This window comes from Octopus bimaculoides, chromosome 1 (genome assembly GCF_001194135.2).
Source record: "Octopus bimaculoides isolate UCB-OBI-ISO-001 chromosome 1, ASM119413v2, whole genome shotgun sequence".
NCBI lineage: Eukaryota > Metazoa > Mollusca > Cephalopoda > Octopoda > Octopodidae > Octopus > Octopus bimaculoides.
Window position 1 is genome coordinate 81,209,528 of NC_068981.1, and position 23,153 is coordinate 81,232,680.

Consider the following 23,153-nt stretch of genomic DNA (forward strand, 5'->3'; position numbering starts at 1 on the left):
AGTGAGTGAGTGAGTGAGTGAGTGAGTGAGTGAGTGAGTGAGTGAGTGAGTGAGTGAGTGAGTGAGTGAGTGAGTGAGTGAGTTCAAACTATGAATACAAATCTCTTTATTTTTATTCAGGTGATGGGCATTTAACAAGGCAAGACATGTTTCTTTTGAGTTTTGAAATCAAGAGTGGATGTTTTTCAGATACATATGTAATTAGGTTAATTTTTAAATAATCAAGAATTTGGGATTTTATTCAAATTACCTGTTCATAATTAAGTTGGTATTTAGAACACAATAAAAACAAGTCGTACGTAAAAACTGTGATAAGCAAGTATTAACTTAAAATTATGAACAATTTAAAAGTGAAGAGAATAAAGGGCACGAACAAGTGAAATGCTGTGCTGGAGAAGACCCCCACCTAACCCATGCAAGCATGGAAAAAGATGGTCATAAAAAATTAGGATGGAAGTGATGGAGAAAGGGGTGTTTAATAACCTAAATTTGGGTTTCTCTTGTTCATTTTGCCCAGAGCTCTCAGAAAAGTTAAAACATGTTAACAGCTGTCCATCTCATACATAACATCATTGTGGAAAGGTGATAACATTGATAGTAGTGATGGTGATGATAATGATGATATGTGTACTATTTATATGCATTAAATATTTATAGACATGATTAGACTAGTTCATCCTTAAAACTAGTTCCTGGGAGATTACATAAATTTAGGCTGTGATGAATAGAGAGGTAGTCAAACCAGCCGAGAGGTCAACAGTCCACCTCCTGGTAACAATACTGTGTTGTCAGTGTCCAGGAAACTTAGCAGTAAATAGACAGGTGCTAAAATGTAGGAAAATCTCACAACCTAAGATGTTTTAGTAGTGACTTTAGTATATCCATAACTATATTCTCCAAGTCTGTCCTTGTTTTTTTGAGACAATTAAGTGTGATCTGAGGAAGACTTGGCTGCTATTTCTAGTAAACTGACAAGCTACATAGTGGTTTCCTTGTTAGCAAATGGTAACACCGTAAAAATGGTCTGTTAGCTAGGAGTATTGGATTCAAGTCCTGTTGGCACATAGCTAAGAGAATGATGAGCTACATTACACTAATTTGCCCTTGAGTATTCCCAAAATCCAGATGCTTAAGGAACTCACCATATAACTCAGCTATTCCAGAATTTCTCAAAGTATAATTTAACCCTTTAGCACTTACATTTTGTTAAAAGTAAAAGGGTAAAGACCATTTTTGGTCATGAATGACCATGGGATTGCACTTAGAAAGTCCGAGCAAGTTTGTTTTTGGAAGGCCAGCAGTCACCCACGCATACCATCCCCCCCTCTCCACACTAGCGATGTTATCCAAGGGAAGAGCAAAGGCTGATACAGCTTGGCACCAGTGACGTTGCAACGCATTTCTACAGTTGAGTGAACTGGAGGAACATGAACAATTGTTTTGCTTAAGAACACAACACACAGCCCAGACCGGGAATCAAACTCACTACCTCATGATTGTGAGCCCAATGCTCAAACCATTGAACCATCATGCTGTTAAAAGTAATGGTTATTTAATCACGTTTTGAATTAATTATGCATTATCTGGTAGCTTTGAAATTTTGATGAGGTATCTTAATTTTTAGAATGATTTTGTAGGGTTGGTGTGAGAGGTCAGATCTGGCTAGTTTGAACATAAAGTAGCTGGAATATTTTGGCTGGATATGGCCAGTTTAAATGCTAAAGGGTTAAGTAAGATGATCTAACCAAATCCTCATGGGTTTATAAAAGAACAGATTCCCCTTATTTTCAGTATGTTCTATGTAATGTTTGGTTATGAGATGATGACAATATTATATCCAAAAAGGGCGGTGAGCTGGCAGAATTGTTAGCATGCCAGGTGAAATGCTTAGCAGTAGTTCGTCTGTCGTTACGTTCTGAGTTCAAATTCTGCTGAGGTCGACTTTGCCTTTCATCCTTTCGGGGTCAATTAAATAAGTACCAGTTATGCACTGGAGTTGATGTAATCAACTTAAACCCTTTGTCTGCCCCTGTTTGTCCCCTCTATGTTTAGCCCCCCCTTCTCCCTGTGGGCAATAAAGAAATATATCCAAAAAGTGTATCCACAAAAGACGAATATTTTCCATATACTGCTAGTTCCCATAGAAACTCTACTTCACACTTGTATAGTCAGCCAATTTAGAAACATGATTATTGCCTAATCCAATGTCCAGCTTGTGTAAGTGTGTGAGAGAGTGAGAAACAGAGAGAGAATGAGAAAAAAAAGAGAGAGAGATTGTATGGCCCACCAGAAGAAACAAATAAATCTGAATTAAGTGACTTATCAAATCTCCATGGCAAATAGCCTAAATACTAAACCAGTGAAAATAAAATATGTCTGGCAACTAAATATTAAGATAAAATGCTAATGAAAAAAAAAAAAAAAAAAAAAAAAAAAAAAAAAACAGCAACAATATGTAAATAGGGTGCAAAGACAAACATTATAAAGGTGTTTATGTTCAACAGGAAATGCTAGATGTATGGTGGGAATTAAATGACAAAGGTAAAATATAAGCTTTTTTTTAAGAATAAAGGTGTGCAAGAAAAAGAAATTAGAAGTTCTTTTCCCACTCAACCCCTTTAAGATGACCGGGCCACTTGTTCTGCCAATTTTTTACTACAAAGAAGAAAGGACCAATGTTTTTAAGAATGTGTGTGTGTGTGTGTGTATACATACATACTTTATCCATTATGATTCAGAGTTTGTATTTTATTTTACAGAATTTTAAATAATATGCTTTTGGATCTGATGATGATGATGATGATAATAATCCAAAGTTTCTTTTTTACAGCTAAAGCTCTTTCTCAGCACCAACCTCTGTAAACAGTGGACTGGACTTATGATGTTACCAGAGAGAGTACATGAGTGAGCTAGCAAGTGAGGGAAATCCTATATTAAAAAAATCCCACCTGAAGTGAGGTTAGAATATATTAGCTAAATTAGTCATTAGGTCTGTTCTTAACATCATCATATCTTAGGTTAAACAGCAACTAACCTGTTTTTATAATGATGCTTCATAGATTTTGAAACAAGAGCTTGATTACTTCATTAAAGCATTACAAATAAAGAGGATGCTTCCAAAGTTGTGTGTGTGTGTGTGTGTGTGTGTGTGTGTGTGTGTGTGTGTGTGAGAGAGCAATGTAATGAAATTTTTTTCTCATTTCCTTTTAAGGCTGGATTTCATAAAGTTCTTCCCAGCAAAATTCTGCTAAAGACATAGCTAAATCTGCAAACATCAATGTAGAAGAATGTACCAACATTCTTCTCAATTCATATCTTAAGTCCTATAAAAATCACAAAAACATCCAAAAAGAATGTTTTTGATTAAGAATATCATCCAATCAATATTTGGTATGAAGACTAAAGAAAGACTTGCTTTCCCACCTGCATCCTATATATTTATTTAATCAATTTAAAAAAAAAAATATATAGAAAGAAATTTCTTAAAATTAGTTGTTTCCATTGATTTCTGAGACCTGAATAATATAGGTTTTTATAGAATAAGGTAATTTACCAAAACCACAGAATATCAGATAAGCAGTTATATTATACCAAATGTAATTAATGAGTATTCATGTTGGCTATATTCTAAAATAGGACAATAACTGAATTTTAACTTGGAATCTTAAAAATCATACGGCTGAACCCTTGAATCAATAAAATAAAATTGTGTGTGCATATATATATATATATATATATATATATATATATATATATATATATATATATATATATATATATATATATATATATTTATATATATATATATACATACACACACATATATGGTAATATCAAAGTGAGAATGAGTGTTCAACAATGCATTGGTGGATAAATATAGTCATTCAAAATGGAGACAAGCACCAACATGTGCAACAATTGCGAAGATCTCTTCACATGAAACCATTAGTCACTTTGTGAACCCACAAATAAAGTGTGTGTATGTACGAACACATTTTAACTTTTACAAGAAGTGGAGTGGCAGTGATTTAAGTTTCAACTTGCCAGCCTTAATCAGGCGGATATTTTGAAGTCACTCTCATTCCTCTTCTTGTGAAAGTTTAATAATATTGAGCAATTCTTCAATTTAATGCTAAGTTGTTTTTATATATTACTTGACATAAAAGCAAACACACACACATATATATGTGACACTGACATATTGTCTCCAGTAGTTTCGAAAGGACAATCCCAAGGGATATCTTCATAATGCAACTAATTTTCCAGTTGTAGTAATACTAACACAACGGTGCACTAAACATTATCAGACTATAGAACATAACTATAAGTGTATTTTCAAACTAGTTTTATGGCTAGTGCAACACAGTGACACTTAAGCAGTGAATTTATTATTTAAACTTACCAAAGTTTGTGATTTAGGCTGAAAAAAATGAAAAAAAGTACTCTAAAAAAAATATTTTTAGCCACTCGATACCCACTCAGATTAGATAATAATGAGCAATTATAACATCACAAAAGTGGAAATTAGCAGAACAATTTTAAAAAGAAAAGATATTGATGAGAAATCCTTAACATACAGCATAATTTTTATTTGAGACCTTTGGCCATTCAGCAGATTACATTTATTGTACATAAGGATTTCAGAATCGAGAATACTAATTTCATCTCACCTTACATAAATCTAAGTAGTATTATATAGCATATTTATCATTATACATCAATTCTGTGTGAAGAACTTGAGGGGAAAATATCCATAAATGGCATAAGTTTCACAGTAACAAAATTTGTTTTAACCCTTCAACATTCAGATTACAGTGTCAAACATAATGCTTATTTATTCACATGGTCTTGAATTAATTACACATTATCTAGTAGCTTTGAGATTTCAATGGTGTGATTGCTTATTTTTAGAATGACATTGCAGGGTAGGTGTGACGTGCTGGACCTGACTAGTTTGAACATAAAGCAGGTAGAATATTTGGGCTGATAATGCTAAAGGAATAATTTTTTGTATAAACTGTTTGAAGTTATGAGGATATTTAATGCTAAACAGCCTTTACCTTTCCTCATTTCATTATACAACAAATGATATATATTAGTTGGTGACGTAATATTTTTCAAAGTATATCAAATGATTAAAAACAAAAATTATTTGACTTAATCAAAAAAATGCTATTTATTCATTTATTTACAAAACTTAACATAGAAATAATTTTTTCTGTGTTATATTTAATTATAATTAAAATGCAATCATCTGTAGAACCAAAAGCAATACCACATAAAAATAAAATCAAAAACTTAATACATACACTACCCTTCTCCAACCTCACAAAGCCTATTGACATGTGAATGTATGAACTTGCATAAATGTGTACAAGTATTGACAATACCACCAGTTACTGAGCTTTTGGTGAAAAAAAAAAATGCTGTACTTAAAAACAAGTACATGTTGATGACAGGAAGAGCATCTAACCATAAAATGCTGCTTTAAATTGTGCCCTTCTAACCAATGCTAGCATGGTAAAAAGGAGGTAAACAAAAACAATTTTGAAATATTAAATGTGCCCCCAAAATTTATTCAGTGATATTGGGACCGTTTCCTGACCAAGAAAGGTCATCTTAATTAGTATCAGAATTTCAAGTTTGAAAAATCTATCTATTACTGTTGAGAAAGAAAAAAAAAATTAATAAGATAAAGAAAAATGAGTTTTAATTTTCTTGAAATCTGATTAAGTAGCTTAATGCAACATGACTGAATAGTTTCTGAAACATCAATAGCAATGGAGATACCCCATGGAAAAATGTCAGTCAAGATGCTTTCCACTAATTACGTAAAATTTAATGTTGGAAAATAAAATAAAAATCTATAAAACGTGAAGATTATCTATTCGGTGACTACAACCAACTAAAGATCAATGAAAAATATAATAAAAATGTGTAGCTGTGTGTTTTTATGTGGGGTATGGTTGAGTGCATGCATGGGGTAACATGTTTTATTTTTTTTTTTTAAGAAGTGTGTATGGTCTATAAAGTTAAAGTTATTGTTATAGATTAAGTTTAAATAAATGTCTTTCATCAAGTAATATTTATTAGCATGGTACAGTAGAATACAGCAAAAGGCTTAGGTTACGAGTAATACTCAGCAGGATTTCTACAACATTGTTCTAAAATACTCATGTTCTTTGTAGGAGAGGGAAACTGATTATAGAGATACATTACAAATGAATCATGCCAGCAAGATGATTGTGACATATTTTGAGGGGATACTATTCAAGATATATATATATATATATACTACAAGGGAAGTGAATTAACTAGTGAGTCACATTATCGAATAAGATAAGCTACGAAAATAAAATAAAAGTACAATTTTAAAGACAGTGAATATATTATCTAAATTCTACCAATGAACAGGCTATAAAACTTCAACTAAGACTAGGAGTGGAGAACAGCAGTATCATTAGGAAACAAGTTTTTGTGAAGTTGGTACCATAGAAAGGATTGGCAGGAACTTTCTCCAGCTGCCTACACAATGATTCACTAATAACACACACACACACACAAGGCATTGCTGAAAACATTGTTATTGTCCTGACCTAGAATATCTGATGTATTTTTCCTTATGCACTTCAAGTTGCTAATGTAATATGAACAGAACTCTGTGTTTTGATAACCATTAAACACTTTATATTTTAATAATCAGCAACTTGTATATTGAACAAAGTATACTTAATGGACATGCTTCATAAATACTGATAGAAACTGTGTACTATGAGAAGAAATTAACAATACTTAACCATAAATAAGTAAAATTATGAAAATATGTTTCAAAATAACAGCTTATTTTATTGAACAACATTTTAGAGAGTTAAAGAAATATCAGGGATTCTTTTAATGTAATATTTCAGAGAAAATATAACTTTAGTATCCATATTAATATACTTTAGTATTCATTTGTAGAATGAAACTTTTTAAATTAAATATTTTAAAGAAATATATAGCCTAATTAGAAGACTAAACCATGTAAGATTTTATAAGAGTAATTAAGCGAAAATAATGATTTTAAATTTATAGAAAAAAAAATTACGGTAAAACAAAATTTACTATAAAACCATTACTGTGTAAAGAAACTTCAATAAACTTTGAAAAACACTGATCTGTGAATTTAAGTATTTCTCTACAATGTGTTCTCGAAGGAGAATGAAAACAGCAGGGAAATCTATTTTTTACCCTTTTTGTTACCATATTTCTGTTGAAATATACTGGCTTTATTTCAATTACTTTTGGATATAATGAAGTTAACAATTTTATTATTACTAAATTGGTTTTTGAGGCAGCGAGCTGGCAGAATTGTTAGCACACTGGACAAAATGCTTAGCATTATTTTGTCCATCTCTATGTTCTCAGTTCAAATTTTGCTAAAGCTGACTTTGCCTTTTATCTTTTTGGGGTTGAAAAAATAAGCACCAATACTGGGGTTGATGTAACAAACTAACACCCTCCCGCAAAACTTCAGGCCTTGTACCTATTAGTAGAAAGGATTGTTAAGCTTGTGTTTGGAGCATAAACATGACATTTTAATGAAAGATTTTAATTTAGAGAATTTTAAAGCAAAAAAATTTGTATCATAGAACCAAGGGTGGTCTCAGACATGTTGATATCAAAAGGGTTTAATAGTTAAATAAACAGTGATGTTTAAATGTTTTGTATTCATAGTATATTTATGAAAACATACTTGGCTGTACAACACGCCCACCACCATTATTTAAAAAAAATAAGAGTTATGTTTTTCTTAATTTAAAACATAAAATATGCTAATTTGAAGCACATTGTTAGGAAAACAAAGTTGCTTTTGACAAAAATAGACTTGGTTGATGCTGTATAGCCACAAGTCAACCTTGATTGAGTGTTCTTAGCTATAACAATCTTGTCTCTTTTTCAAAAACAGTTTATAGAACTGCATCACTCAATATGTCCATATCTATTTCTCTAGACGTGATTTGATGGGGACTTGCCTGCTATTTCTAGGTCAACCATTCACAGAGAAGTTACCAAACCTAAAATACAACTACCACCACTACTGCCTTCTTCATCTCAAATTTAATTTGATTTAATTGTCTAATTAAATTCAATTATTTTTACAAGGTTATGAAAAATGTGGCATATTTCAAGAGGCTTCATAGTACATAAAACAAATGATGAGAAGCACAATTTGGGAGAATATTAACCGGGTGAAGGCATAGAATAGAATTCTGCATAATTAAACTTGGGATAGCAATTAGTGTGGCCAGGATGTAGCAATGTGAGAAATAGCTGATCAGATACACTTCATACTTACAGCAAAATTATTGTTTTCTTTTAAACTGGATGACTGAAGGAAAATGTTTAATTATTTTATATCTAATCCCAGGGTAGTTTAATTCTAAAACATATATTTAATACATCATTATTCCCTATTGTTTTAATGTCCACTTTTCCATACTCACATGGGTAGGAATGAAATATCAAGGCAGATTTTCTACAGCCAAATGCTCTTCTTGTCAGCAACCTTCACAGATTTTCAAATAAAGTATTCCCCTTTGATCCCAGACATGTTTACATGGAAGACTGGAAAAGATGGACACAACTTGCATAATGGTGACACTTATTTAGAACTATCACACGATGCTAAGGCAAGGAGACAGTAACACACTTGCATGCACACATATACATGCAATGGACTTCTTTCAGTCTCCATCTACCAAATCTGCTCATAAAACTTTGGTTGACCCAGGGCTATAGTAGAAGACGTTTGCCCAAGGTGTCACACAGTGGGACTGAACCCAAAAGCATGTGGTTAGAAAGCAAACTTGTTACCACACAGCCAAGCCTGCACCTTTAATACCACTTTCTGTCTTTAGTCATTATCTATATTAATGCCTCCATAACCTTCTTGACATCCCAATAGCCTGTCAGTATAAAGTATTATACTTATAAAAAGATCCAAGAAAGGATATAATAGAACAGATTCCTGGTATATTATATACTGGTCTATCAAAGGATGTGATAAGTAATGTACCACTTCTCAGTATGCAATGTCCTTTTTGTTGCCTAGGTTCAATCCTGAGCCAGCAAATGAAATGTCTTTGTTAAGGACAGTGTCCTGTTTGTGACAGAAATCAGTTGCAACTTTTTACACATTCCCTCAAGGTTGACTTTGCCTTTCATCCTTTTGGAGTAGATAAAACAAGTACCAGTTGAGCACTGGGGTTGATGTAATCGACTTAACACCACCTCTGAAATTGGTGGCCTTGTGCCAAAATTTGAAATAAATTTTTACATTACACAAAACTTTCAAAATCAAAAAGAAAGGACCCACAGTAAAATAAATAAATATAAAACATTGCTAACTGGGTGTCTTATTAAAGAAGACACCTTTTAGTTTATGATATATATATATATATATATAGTCTTTCCAGTTATGTGAATCAGTGTATTTTGTTACTAAAAGGCAACATGAAAAGTAAAGAAAAATAAACAGAGAGTGCTAGTTGCAATGGATTGAGTTACAAAGATGGTGTTGATAGAGGCTATTTCTTTATAAAGCCCAACTGAAAGAATAAAGTTGGAAAAGCTTTATTCTGCTTGAAGTATTCAATGAAAATAAACAAGGAAAGGAAGCTAATAGTTAACCGAGGTGGAAATATGGTACTGAATGATTACACAGTAAGGGAGCTAGAAGAGGAGTATATATGGCAACAATAAGAATGTTTGGATAAACAGGTTTCAAGACGGGCTGAAAGAATAATTTGTTTGAAAGGGGGTTTGCTCCAGTAGATACAATTGAAATGCAATGCGAACAGTTGCATTTATAAATAGCTATGGCAGATGTGATAAAGTAGTTGATGAATAGATAGTCTTCAGTAACTTAATTCAAAATGTGGTGTGATGAAGGTCATACAAACTTAATGGCTGATCTCCTGAAATGGGTAAACAGTTGTTGAATTTGATTAAATCTACTATTTGTCAGTAGGAATAAGTCATAGAGTCTGTGTCAGATTTAATTTGAAGATGCCATGTAAATTCAAGGCTACACTTTCTAAGAATAAATTATGTTAGGTCAGGATGTAGGAAAAACCATACAATAATACAGAAATAAATTCCATATATGATATGATGAAGTTACTAACTTCTGAGATATAAAACTTTATGAAAACAAAAGAAACCTAAAGTAACAATAAATCTTAAAGCAGCAAACCAATTTAATGAAACTATAATGGTACATTACTATTTGTGATAACAAAAAAAGAAACTTTAAAAAAGAATCTGAAAAAGCAGTCATAAATATGTGAAAAGAGGAAAATGACTGTGTCACAAATAGGGAAAACAAAGTCGCAGCTATTGAAAAAAAAAATTTCTTCAAAGACATAATTGTTGTTATTTTAAATTATTATAGGCTTATTGTCATTATTTTAAAACTTGTTTCTCCAAGTCATGTGGGTTGAATAAGTCTAAAACACATGCGGCCATACATACCAATCCAGTATTATTTCAAAAGTAATCTAACTACTACTTCCCAAGTCTACTTATACTAGTAGTTTTGTTTTTTAGATTTTAGGCTGGCAAGAAATAAAAGTATTACATTGTTTAAGCAATATCACCAACGTTAGTTAAATCAAGACCTATTATTTAATGCAAAAATACACACTGCTAGCGTAACTATAAATACATAACATTTCAGATGTAAAATCTGGGAATATTACATGGTGTACCCAGGGTAAACAATGGATGTGCAAGAGCTGTAGTAGGATCACCGATAGAAAAAAGTAGACTTTGTATGTTAAATATATACAAAAGTAATTACACAGTAAAAGTGCATGAGAAATTCCTTCAAATGCTTGGAAGGCTCCCAAGAAGCAATTGATAACTTTTCTTACTTAGGTGACCTAATTAGCAGTGGAGCATGGCACTCCATATGCATAATTACTAAAATAAGAAAAGTTCAGGGAACTATTACCTCTGCAGATAGCATAGGACATCTCTTTTAGAGTAAAGGGTAGATTGTAATGAGGCTTGTGCAAGAAGTGCAATGTTAGAGGCATGAACTATAATGAGCTTTGAGTGTGGAAGGTGTGCAAAGACTATTAAAAAGTGAGGTAAGTATGCAACAATCAATGTATAAAAAGAATGGTAGGGGTATAAATGAGTGGGATCAAAATCAGTATAGAAGACGAGAGAAAACTGCACTAGTATGAAGATATAATGCCTAATGAAGAACTCAGTTGTGTAAGGAAGTGCCAAGTCCTTCAGGTGCATAGAACCTGAGGAAGAAGGAGGCCAAAGAAGACAAGAAATAGTGAAGACTGATCTTGAGAGATAAGAAAGGACAACACTAAGTGCTGGAGAAGGCCTACCCAACTGATACATGGAAAATCATCATCATCACCATCATCAATTAAAGTCTGTTTTCCATTCTTGCATGGGTTGGATGGTTTGACAGCGGACAAACCAGAGAATTGCACAAGGCTTAGTACCAATGCCAGAAGACACACTCTGTACACTCTGTAAAATGGCTGGGAAAAAGAAGGTTATCTAGCCACAGAAACCATGTCAAAAATGGTATATAAAAGTTGTAGTTTCTGACCCACATAAGAAGGCAGTAACACTTTATAGTATCTGACTTGGACCATACTGGTCCATCTAGCACATGGAAAAATGGTTGTAAAATGATGTTGATGACTGTATTGAGTAATTGAATAGTAAATATAAAATGTTTGTATGTACATATAGCATATGCAAATATTAAGTTTAGCAATGGATATAAATCCTGAGAGATAACAGATTACTAAAAATAAACCTACATCAACCTCAATATCTAGATATGACAAAAAAAAAAAAAAAATACAGAGAATTTCATTGCAAAAATAAGATTAATGTTATGTAAATTTAATCTACATTTTTTTTTTCCTGAAAACTATTTGCTAGTAAATATTTTTAGGTTGCTAAATAGAATTAGTCATAATTTCATAAGCTCAGAATGAAAAAGAATTATTTTTTCAAAGCTTCAATTAGAATATGTAAAATTAAATCAGTATAGAATATGTAAAATTAAATCAGAAATTAAAAAAAAAGACCAGTAATTTAATTTTCACATAATAAATTTGAAACTAGTGTTTTATTTAAAAAATTTTAAATACATGATCAAGAGTAAAGATAAATATTAAATTAAAATTGACTAAATAATCAAATCCAGCATATGTAAGTGTACTTCATAATGCATAACACTCAAGAGTGAAATAAGAGAGTAACCTACTTTATATTTAAACTAGACCTGGAGAAGTTAATACATTATCCTTATTATTCTTTCAACACTTAGCCCTCTACTATGGAAGTCTTGGTCTATTGTTATGGCTCAAGACCCTGGGATCTGACAACTTCATATTATTGAGCTGGTGTCAGAAAAATGCCTATTTTGTTCCAGCTCTCTCTGTTCTAAGTTCAAATCCCACCAAGGTTCATGTTGCTTTTTATTCTTTTGAGTGCAATAAACTAAAGTACCAGTCAAGTATTGGAATCAATAATATCAACTAACCCCTTTGCTTCAAAACTGCTGGTCCTGTGCCTAAATTACAAACAATTATTTTTATCATAAAACAGTTGATTGGCAGGATTATTTATTAGGGTTAGAAAAATGTTGCTCCCTAGAGATGTTTTTCACCCTCCTTAAAATTTTGGTATATATTACATTCCCTCCTCTTACTTACCAAACCCTACACCTAGAATCATTGCTCACTCTCACTGTTATTCTCTGTCAGTTGTAGGACCATTTTATGCCCTTAGCCTTTCAAGTTACAAGGCAATGATCACTAGTTCCGTCACCACATAAACAGCATCCACCAGTACACTCTGTGAAACGGTCAGCATTAGGAACTGCAACAAGTCTTAGAAACCATGCCAAAGTAGACATTCGTGGATTACACAGTTCTCTGACTGGTCAAACCCTATTAATCCTTTAGTATTCAGGTTATTCCGTCAAATGCAATGCTTATTTATTCACTTTGTTTTGAAGTAATTATCCATTTTCTTTCAGTTTCAAGATTTCAATGATGTGTTTGTATATTTTTAGGATGACATTCTAGGATGGGTGTGAGAGGCCATATCTGGTCAGATTGAACATAAAACAGACAGAATTTATGTCTGATATGGCTAGTTTAAATGCTAAAGGGTTAAACTGCTCAACCCAAGCCAGTGAGGAAGCTGGATGATAATTATTATGTTCTATTTAATCAGTTTTCTATTGCTACGAGTATCCAGCATTCAAATCCATATATCAATATACTTTCTGCAACAACTCTTAAAAAAAAAAACAACAAAAAACTATATTCTGAGATCATTAGATAGATTTGCTTCCCATATTGTGAGATATCTTATTCAATGCTAGCCATCACAATTCAATTCTAACTCAACAATTTTTGTTTGAGCTTTCTTTTGTGTAAAAATGACTTCAAGTATCTGGGATTACGGATACTATATTGATATCTATAGAAACTAAAGAGAAATATTAACCGTATTAGAAAGATTTGCTCTTCCTGTTTTTTTTTTCTACTGGATAATTAAAGAAAGAAAAAAAAAACCTTCAGAAACTAAGCAGAGTTGATGATAAACTGTTGACATTTACAGTACAAGATTAAATATAACAAAAGGTCAATTTTTTGTGTTTCTGTTTTGATGAAGTTTATGAATGGAAACCATCATACAGTCACAACACAACAGCTACAGAAAAAAATAAAACTTGTTTCTGATTTAGGCACAGGGCCAGCAAATATGAGTAGGAGGGGAGAGGATTAGTAGATAGCATCAACCCCTGCACTTCACTGGAGCTTTATTTTGTTGACTCTGGAAGGATGAAAGACCACATGGCGACTGTTTGAGGTGCCGTGCAGTAAATCAAACCTGGCCAGAGCCATAGGCTGTGAAGTGAACTTCTTAAACACATGACACACACATGAATACACATGTAAAAGCATTTTAACATCCACCTTTGCAAGCATAGGTAGTATGGAGCTTATTGCGGTAAATTTTCTATGGCCAGACACAAGTTCACAGAAGATTGGAAATAAATGACACTGCTTGTATGACAGCAACACTCATAACTACCATGCGATATTAAGAGTAACAAATATGTATGCATTCATACACACACACAAACTTGTTTACTGCAGGACTGATGAACCTTGTTAAAGCCAAAGAGGTAGGTTTTTAGGTTATGATTTTCAGGACCAGCATAATAACCCTTTGGAGGCCATATTTCTATAGAAATACACGGTCCATGTTTCAATCAATTTTGAAAATGAATCTATAAATATGTCATTATTAAGCTGATATTAGGAAGAAATTAACATGCAATTTTGAGAAATTTTAATTTAGGTGACATTAAAATGACGAGTTTGCATCACAAAAAAAGAGGTAATCTTAGGCAGGTTGATACCAAAAGGTTAGCCAATCAACCTTCTACTATTAGAAAAAAAAAAATCTACAACGATGGCCAAAGCAATGTGGTCTGCTCATTCAAAGTTTGACCAGAGATAATAAAAATTTCAGGCTTTCCAGTGAATAAAGGCAACTGTTTGCTAAACAGAAGATAAGGTGGTTGCCTAGAACAATCCTTATAATCTGATGTATACAGTTTGATGTCACTGTAAGCATTCTAGCTAGTGGATTCAGAGAGACTTTAATAATGTGGAAGGAGTGAATGGAGAACTGCACTGAAAGTGGACAGGATTAGTTGGAAGACTTAACAACAAATGGCTACTGTTTTATTTTCATAAAACATTTCTCTGAACCCAATCTGTTTCTTTATTGTCACACTGTGTGTATATGGAATTGTACAAATGTTTACAGATGTGTGTATATGTATGTATATACATAAGCACATAATTTTAAGACAAGTATGTATACACACACTTTCTCCTGTACAAAGAGAAACAACGGCATTAAAAAAGGGAAAACAAACACAGGTAAGGTTTACCATAAGAGCAATGTCCCCTTACAATGACATTGACTGAATGACAGGTGACTTTAGGGATTACAATTCTTACCTTGACAAGAGGTCTGACTGACTGCTTAGGAATTAAATAGAAAAGGTTGAACTAGTCAGCTCCTATAACAAACAGAACCCTTATTTATTTTAGGCTTGTTTCTATTCAAATCACATAAGACAGTGCCCCTTCTCTCAACCACAGTTACAAATATTGTGTTACGCTTGTGGTAAAAATATCCTGATTGACAGAAGTTCAGAGGCCAATAATATCTTTCAAAAGAGGATGGCTTGAAATAAGTAACCTTCTTATTGTATATCCCTCTTAATAAATAACCTCATGTAGATTTTATTTTCAGTTTATCTACATGCTTTGGGGATTATAAAGTTGCTGCAGAAGTCACAAGGTGAAAATTTTAACTTTTTCTAAATGACCTAAAGTTATAAAGTTGAGAAAACAAGAGTGATGATTTGACAGAATTACTATAAGTACTAGGGAAAAAATGCCTAATGGTATTTATTTAGTCATGGTCATTTATGTTCTGAGTGCAAATCCTGTTAAGGTAAACTTAAAATTTCATCCTTAAGGAGGTTGATTAAGTATCAGCTAAGTACTGAGGTGTTATTGAATTGACTGCTTTCCCCCCCAAAGTTAAAATGGGTGGAAGCCTTCCATAGCATCCAAATATTTCTCTTAAATTAGAAAATTCTGTTTTGAAAAACAGAAGGGAATATTAGATAACATTGTCCTAGAGAAGGACTGGATGGTCATAGGTGGAACACCTTTTATCATAGGTTTACATGTCCAGAGAAGATGACACGGTGCTAAGCAACAGGAGTGGCTGTGTGGTAAGTAGCTTGCTTACCAACCACATGGTTCCGGGTTCATTCTCACTGCGTAGCACCTTGGGCAAGTGTCTTCTATTATAGCCTCGGGCCGGCCAAAGCCTTGTGAGTGGATTTCGTAGACGGAAACTGAAAGAAGCCTGTTGTATATATGTATATGTATATATATATATATATATGTATGTGTGTGTATATGTTTGTGTGTCTGTGTTTGTCCTCCCAACATCGCTTGACAATTGATGGTGGTGTGTTTACGTCTCCGTAACTTAGCGGTTCGGCAAAAGAGACCGATAGAATAAGTACTAGGCTTACAAAGAATAAGTCCTGGGGTTGATTTGCTCGACTAAAGGTGGTGCTCCAGCATGGCCACAGTCAAATGACTGAAACAGGTAAAAGAGTAAAAGAGTATATATAGTTACAAGGCCTGAAGTTTGGGGGATAGGGCAAGTTGATTACATTGACCCTAGTACTTGTCTGGTACTTTATATTATCAACACCAAATGGATGAAAGGCAACATCAACCTTGGCAGAATTTGAACTCAGAATGTAAAGAGCTGAACAGCAACAACTTCAAAGTTTTTTGAGCTATAAGAAAAGAGAATATAAATTGAATATATATCAATAATTGTTTAGTGTGTATTGCTTTTGTGTTACAGGGTAGAGATAAAGTGTAAAAAAAAAAAAGTCATAATTCTAGATAATACTATGAGAAATAACAAATATGAAACTTTTCTTTCATTCAAAACAGAAAACATAGCATATAATTGAAAAGACCTCCAACCTAAAATAAGGAAATGTTAAGTATCAAACAAGATACAACAAAGCATCTAGTCCAGTGCTTCTCAAACAGTGCAACAAGTGCACACTACAAGGGGTATCTGGTGCATGGCAATTTTTAAAAATATAAAGTGTGGCTTTAAAAAAAATGCCATTTTAATGCTCAAATGTTTTGAAAAACATGCTAGTCATAATTTACTTAAATTCGATTATGATTAACTAAATAAGCAATAGTTTTGCATATTTTTTAGCTTTAAAACAGTTATGTTTTTTTATATTTATTTATTTTAACTTTTTATGCAGTGTGTCTTATCTTTTATTTGTTTCAGTCATTGGACTGTGGCCATGGTAGGGCACTACCTTAAAGTGTTCAGTCAAAGAAATTGACCCCAGCACTTATTTTTTTTTTTAAAGTCTGGTACTTCGTGCTTCAGTAAAAGTGACTGATAGAATAAGTTACAGAGATGTAGACAAACCAACACTGGTTGTCAAGTAGTAGTGGTGGTGGTGAGGGGGAGACAAACACACATACATACATACATATATATATATATATACATATATATATATACATATATATATATATATATATATATATATATATATATATATACAAACAACAGGTTTCCATCTACCAGATATAATCACAAAGCTTTGGTAGGCCCAAGGCTAAAGTAGAAGACACTTGCCCAAGGTGCCACACAGTAGGACTGAAACTAAAACCATGTGGTCGTGAAGCAAACTTCTTAACACAGAGCCACCTGTGTCTGTTAGTAAATTTCATCTCATTTCCAATGTGCTACATAAAATCAAAAAGATTAAGAGCCATTGATCTTGTCCCCATTATTGTTACTTGTCCTATAATCTGTGCCAATATAGTCACCTTAATACATATAAAAAGTGATGTATTTGAAATATAAACACTTTTATATGGATCGACATCGTTTTAATAACCACATTTCCATCCTTGCATGAAATTTGTAGAGATGGGTTTTCTGCAGCTGGATCCGATACCCTTCCGGTCACCAACTCTCACCTGATTCCAAGTAAGGAAATATTTCTTCATAACTATACATGTTGTTAAAGATTGGAAACAAAGGGTACTGCTTGCATGATGGTGACACAAATATCATGTGATGTCATGGTGAGACAATACCACACACACACACATGCATGCAGAGTTTCCATCTACCAAATTCACTCATAAGACTTTGGTCAACCTGGGTAAGACAATACCTGCCTAAGACATAACACAGTGGGACTAAACCAAAATCATGTGATTGGAAAGCAAACTTCTTTCCTCACAGACACACCTGAACTTACTGTGATATGTAAATACAAACCTATTATTGCATTTCTTTTCCAGAGTTAGTATGAAGTTTATTCTATTTTCAAGCTTTTATTGGATTATCTGTGTGCACCCTCCTCATTGATTTATATCAACTATTTTTTCTAACAATTGTGTATTTTGTTGTTGTCGCTGGCCTTATTTAGATATGTTTCAGTCAAATATGTTGACAACACCTAAACACTACAAAACTTCATGCAGGTGCATGAATAAATTCAGAACCCACTTCCTATCTGGATATATTACTTACTATGCATCCATCACAGGTGTGATAGCAATATACCCTAAGCAGATCTCTTTGTAACAAAAGCAACATAAAACAGAAAATGTAAAAACAATGATATTAATGGTATGAAATAAAGGAAATCCTTTCTTTCTCTCTCTCTCTCACACACACACACATAGAGTCTTGTTTCATTTCATTTTTAAACTATCTAATTGCAGAATGATACATATATTATCTAAGAAGAGGTCACTTGAGGTTTATAAGAAAGTGGATTATTGCACTGTACAAGAAGAGGGAACAAAGCTGTGTAACTTCACTTTGAAATTTGAGAATAGAAATAATTTAATGAAAGAAATTCATGTCAAACAGAAGTTAACCAATAGAAGCAATTTTGAAATTGATACTCTTAACTTGCAATAATAAAATGTATGATTGTATGGCCACCTTCCTTGACACTAGATAATTTGATAGAAGTACATAAAATATATCTTTGTGTATAAACTTACTATCTTGCTTCAACCATAATTAACAGAAAATTCTGCTCTTTTGCTAAAATCTATAAAATGACCTTGATGAATAAAACAACCTTCTTGAAATTAGAATATAATAGATATATTGCTTATGTCATATGTATTACATAATAAAAAGTAGAAGACTGAAACAGATAGATAAAGAGAAGGTTAACACAGTAATTTGAGCACCGAACAAAATGCTTGTGGCATTTAGTTATAGTCATTTATACTGTGATTTCAAATCCTGCTGAGATCAACTTGGCTTTTCATTCTTCTGAGTTAGATAAAATAAGATATTATCATGCCTCTCTGCTCTTGATTCCTTGTCTTGCAAAGTTACTTGGTGACCCTGCATGTGCCACTTAAAAAGCAACCAGTCTACACTGTAAAGTGGTTGGCATTTGGAAAGGCATCCAGCTGTAAAAACCATGCTAAAATTTGACCTCACCTGTGTGAATGCCATGTAAAAAGCACTCAGCCTACTCTACAGAGTGCTTGATATTGGAAAGGGTCTCCAGCCATAAAAACTATGCCAAAACAGACACAGAAGCATGGTGCATTCTCCTGTCAAACCATCCAACCCATGTCAGCATGGAGGGAGGATGTTAAATGATGAAAATTATTGTGTCCAGACAAACATTACTGATGACAATGTCAGCATTAAAACATAAATCATTTCTGTTTCCTTCCTAGAAAACTATTACAATAATTCCACCCCCACAAACAAAACAAAAAAGGTTAATAAAAAAAATCCTACTACCAATTTATAACAGAGTAATATAGTCTGTAATTCTTCTGCTTTAGTTACAGTTTTTCTCCAGCTAGTTCTCCCTCCAGACTTCTTTGCTTATCTCTCTCTCTCTCTACATCACCAACCAACTCCAATTCCAAAGACTTCTTTTAAAGGAACACTAAGTAAATATTTGAAATTTAGTGTTTTCTAAGTGAAGTTATTGTTTTTAAACCAATGTATTTTTGTTTTGATCCAACACAATCTGAACAAAGAAACAATAATATAACAGATTGCAGCCAAAGACTTTTAGCAAAGATCAATTTTATTGACAACTTGAAGTAAAAGAAAAATAGAGTGGTGCCAGTTATTGCTGGAAAACCTTTAATGATTGTTTTTCACTTTAGTTCAATGGCATTTTCTTTTAAGATACATTTTTATGTATAACAAAGACATCGAGTAAAAGGAGAAATAATCTTTCAAAGTTACTGCACCAACCATGTAGGCAGAGTTATATCTCTGTAGAATAATGTTCCATAGCAGCTATCAACTTTCTTTTAATCTATTAAAATCCTCTTGATTAGTTTATGGAAAAATATAAAAAATTAAGCCAGTCTAGGTCAGAATTCCATAAATGATAATATAAAGAAAACCAAATCAAAACTCACGTAAATTGGTTTTCTCTTTTCTGAAGCACATCCGTTCTAACTTGATTTTATTATCACATTAAACTAATTCAATAGAAGTCTGAGGATAACTTGCCTTTATATATGAATTTCTGTTGCATCAGATTCAAATTCATATCAAGTTGTTTACAAACTTACTGATAGTATCATTTATAGCATTCTAAGTTTCATAATCATTTCCAGGAGTCAAGTCTGGTTTACTGTATCTAAATGAGGAAAATATGAAAAGGAGCCTTTCAAGTGGAAATATATGCTATGAATTATGAAAATTGTGTTAAATTAATTATGAAATCTATCAAATTGTCAATGAAATGAATTAATCAGCTAAAAGATAAGATATGGCCAAACCATTTACAAAAAAAAAAGACAAAAACAACGGGTAGTAAAGTTTTTACATTTTTATCAAACTGTATTGCTTTTATGAGTTATTTATGTATCATCATTATTACTTTTAACGTCTACCATTCCATGCTTGCATGGGTTTGACAGAGTTTATCAAGACAGGTTTTCTATGCTAGATGCCCTTCCTGTTACTAACTTTTATCTGTTTCCAAGCAAAATTGTTTCTCCACTGGTCCTTTGCAGGATACTGGAAATGAATAACATTCATTTGCAACAATCACATGATATCAAGACAAGGACATACACACATGCAGAGAGGGCATGTTTTAGTTTGTCTCCCAAATCCACTCTCAAGGCTTTGGCTACCTTGGAAATATGGTGGCAGACACTCACCCAAGGAACCACACAGTGGAACTGAACCCGTAAACAAACTCCTTAAACACACATCCATGTATCTGTGTGTGTGTGCGTATATATCAGTGTATCAACCAGACTGTAGAATGTGGTTATACACTGCAAGCAATGATGCACTTCCTTGTTGTAGCCTTCAACTAATGCTGGCGAAGCGGGCTGGCTAACAGCTCCCCACTGAATGGGATGCCAGTCCATTGCAGGGTTACCCATTTTTAGCCAAGTCAACTGGAGTAACATAAAATGAAGTGTTTTGCTCAAGAACATAATGCACCACCAATCTGGGAATTTGAAACTATGATCTTCACACACACATACACATATCCCTTTATTAAATGCATGGATATATAATATCATAATATCCATCCATGAAACACTAGCATCAAGCTGAATTTTTCAGAATCAGTCTACCCCTTAAGGAAACCCAGATGAACTCTGTTTTTCCCCTTTTAATTAAGTAGCTGCAAAGCATTCTAATTTATCAAATCCCAAGTGGAAGGTACTTTTTAGCTGGGCAGGTAGCAGCAAGTAGAGCAATGCACCTTGACAAGTTTTGATTCATGAGACGAAGGGGGGGGGGGGGAGTTTTTTTCTATCTTTTTCATCCAACACACTGGCTACTTACTGTTGGCTGTTTAATTTGGATAATCAATGCTTTAACCGAGTTTAACTGGATTTATAGTTTTTATAGCTAGATGTGTCATCATCACCCAAACTATGGTGATTTCTAAGAGGTGAGAAGGAAGAAATCTGTGTTTGCTGATATAATTGGACACAAGATTATCAGTATACAATCTTATATTTTAGTTCAATTAAAGAGCCTGATATACAAACCAAAGTAATGTTTTACCACCAGAAAATTTTGTGTGTGTGTTGGCACTCCGTCGCTTACGACATTGAGGGTTCCAGTTGATCCGATCAACGGAACAGCCTGCTCGTGAAATTAACGTGCAAGTGGCTGAGCACTCCACAGACACGTGTACCCTTAACGTAGTTCTCGGGGATATTCAGCGTGACACAGTGTGACAAGGCTGACCCTTTGAATCACAGGCACAACAGAAACAAGAAGTATGAGTGAGAGAAAGTTGTGGTGAAAGAGTATAGCAGGGTTTACCACCATCCCCTGCCGGAGCCTCGTGGAGCTTTAGGTGTTTTCACTCAATAAACACTCACAACGCCCGGTCTGAGAATCGAAACCATGATCCTATGACCGCGAGTCCGCTGCCCTAACCACTGGGCCATTGCACCTCCACACCAGAAAATAAAGCTGCAATATAAAGGTGCATAGGAAATAAACTAAAGAAGGATCCTCTATGTGGTTATTCAGCCTGCAAGAAATAACTGGCAAACTACCTTCAAATCACAATCGCTCATCTTAAAAAAGAACACATTGTATAATCTAGAGCTGTATTGTCAAAAGAGACAGGATGGTTTTGGATGGAACATTTGATTACAGATCTACCTGATCATGTTTTGGACCTAAACAAGTTAGGGGTGCGGATGGGGGAAATGCACCATAGTTTATTTGCTTGTTGCATATAAACCCTGATAAGTTATTCCTCTTGTTGGAAATAAGTTTATTGAAATTAATCTTTCAAAAAAAAAAAAAAAGTGGAGGCAGGGTGACCTTTAGAAAAAGTAACAGGTGTTGGTAACAGCGAGAAGACTTAGGTGATATGAATAAATAATGAGAATAGAACAGATAATGACAGTTGACAAAAAGGTAGAGGTATTGGCCAAGATAAAGGCGGGTTAGAATATGTAGTTAGAATTAACCTTTGTGAGAGAGAGAAGATAAAACATTATCAGAAGAAATGCAAAAAATAAAGTAAGATAAATTAGAGCGACTAAAAAATTAGTTAGCCATCATTTGAGTGAATATGGCTTAATAACATGTACCTTGCTTTAACTCATCATTTTAGGTGTCTATACAGTTGCAAGTAGTTAGTCCTCTCAACTTCATTCAGCAGAGCATCCAGGATGTGAGAGAGAGAGCACTGTATTATCAGCTGGTTGGTACTCATTTACAGCTTAGTAGATTGGAGCAACATGAAATGAAGTATCTTGTTCATGGGCCCAGGATATGAAACCACAATCTTATGATCATGAGCTTAACATCCTTACCACTGGGCAATGCAACAGTTGAGAAGCAGAATTTTTGTAAATAATTTTGAATAATTGAAACAGGAATTTAACATAGTAAACTGGGTGACTTATTTGGCATAAAAATTTGATGACTTACACATATAGAAGCTCAAA

The 23,153-nt window shown here is 33.4% G+C and overlaps 1 protein-coding gene across 10 annotated transcripts in view; it reads right to left on the reverse strand.

Annotated features, from left to right (window-relative positions):
- The window catches only part of LOC106874564 (uncharacterized), a 272,320-nt gene that overhangs the window by 7,343 nt on the left and 241,824 nt on the right, over positions 1–23,153 (reverse strand). For 6 of the 10 annotated variants that reach the window (XM_052967814.1, XM_052967818.1, XM_052967813.1 and 3 more), the window contains one exon: positions 4,403–4,420. The exons of 3 other annotated variants lie outside the window; for them this stretch is intronic. In XM_052967814.1, coding sequence (XP_052823774.1) covers positions 4,403–4,420 — 18 coding nt within the window. Of the gene's footprint in view, positions 1–4,402; positions 4,421–20,123; positions 20,202–23,153 lie in introns of those variants that run through there. One more of the 10 variants, XM_014922339.2, reaches the window with a different exon arrangement.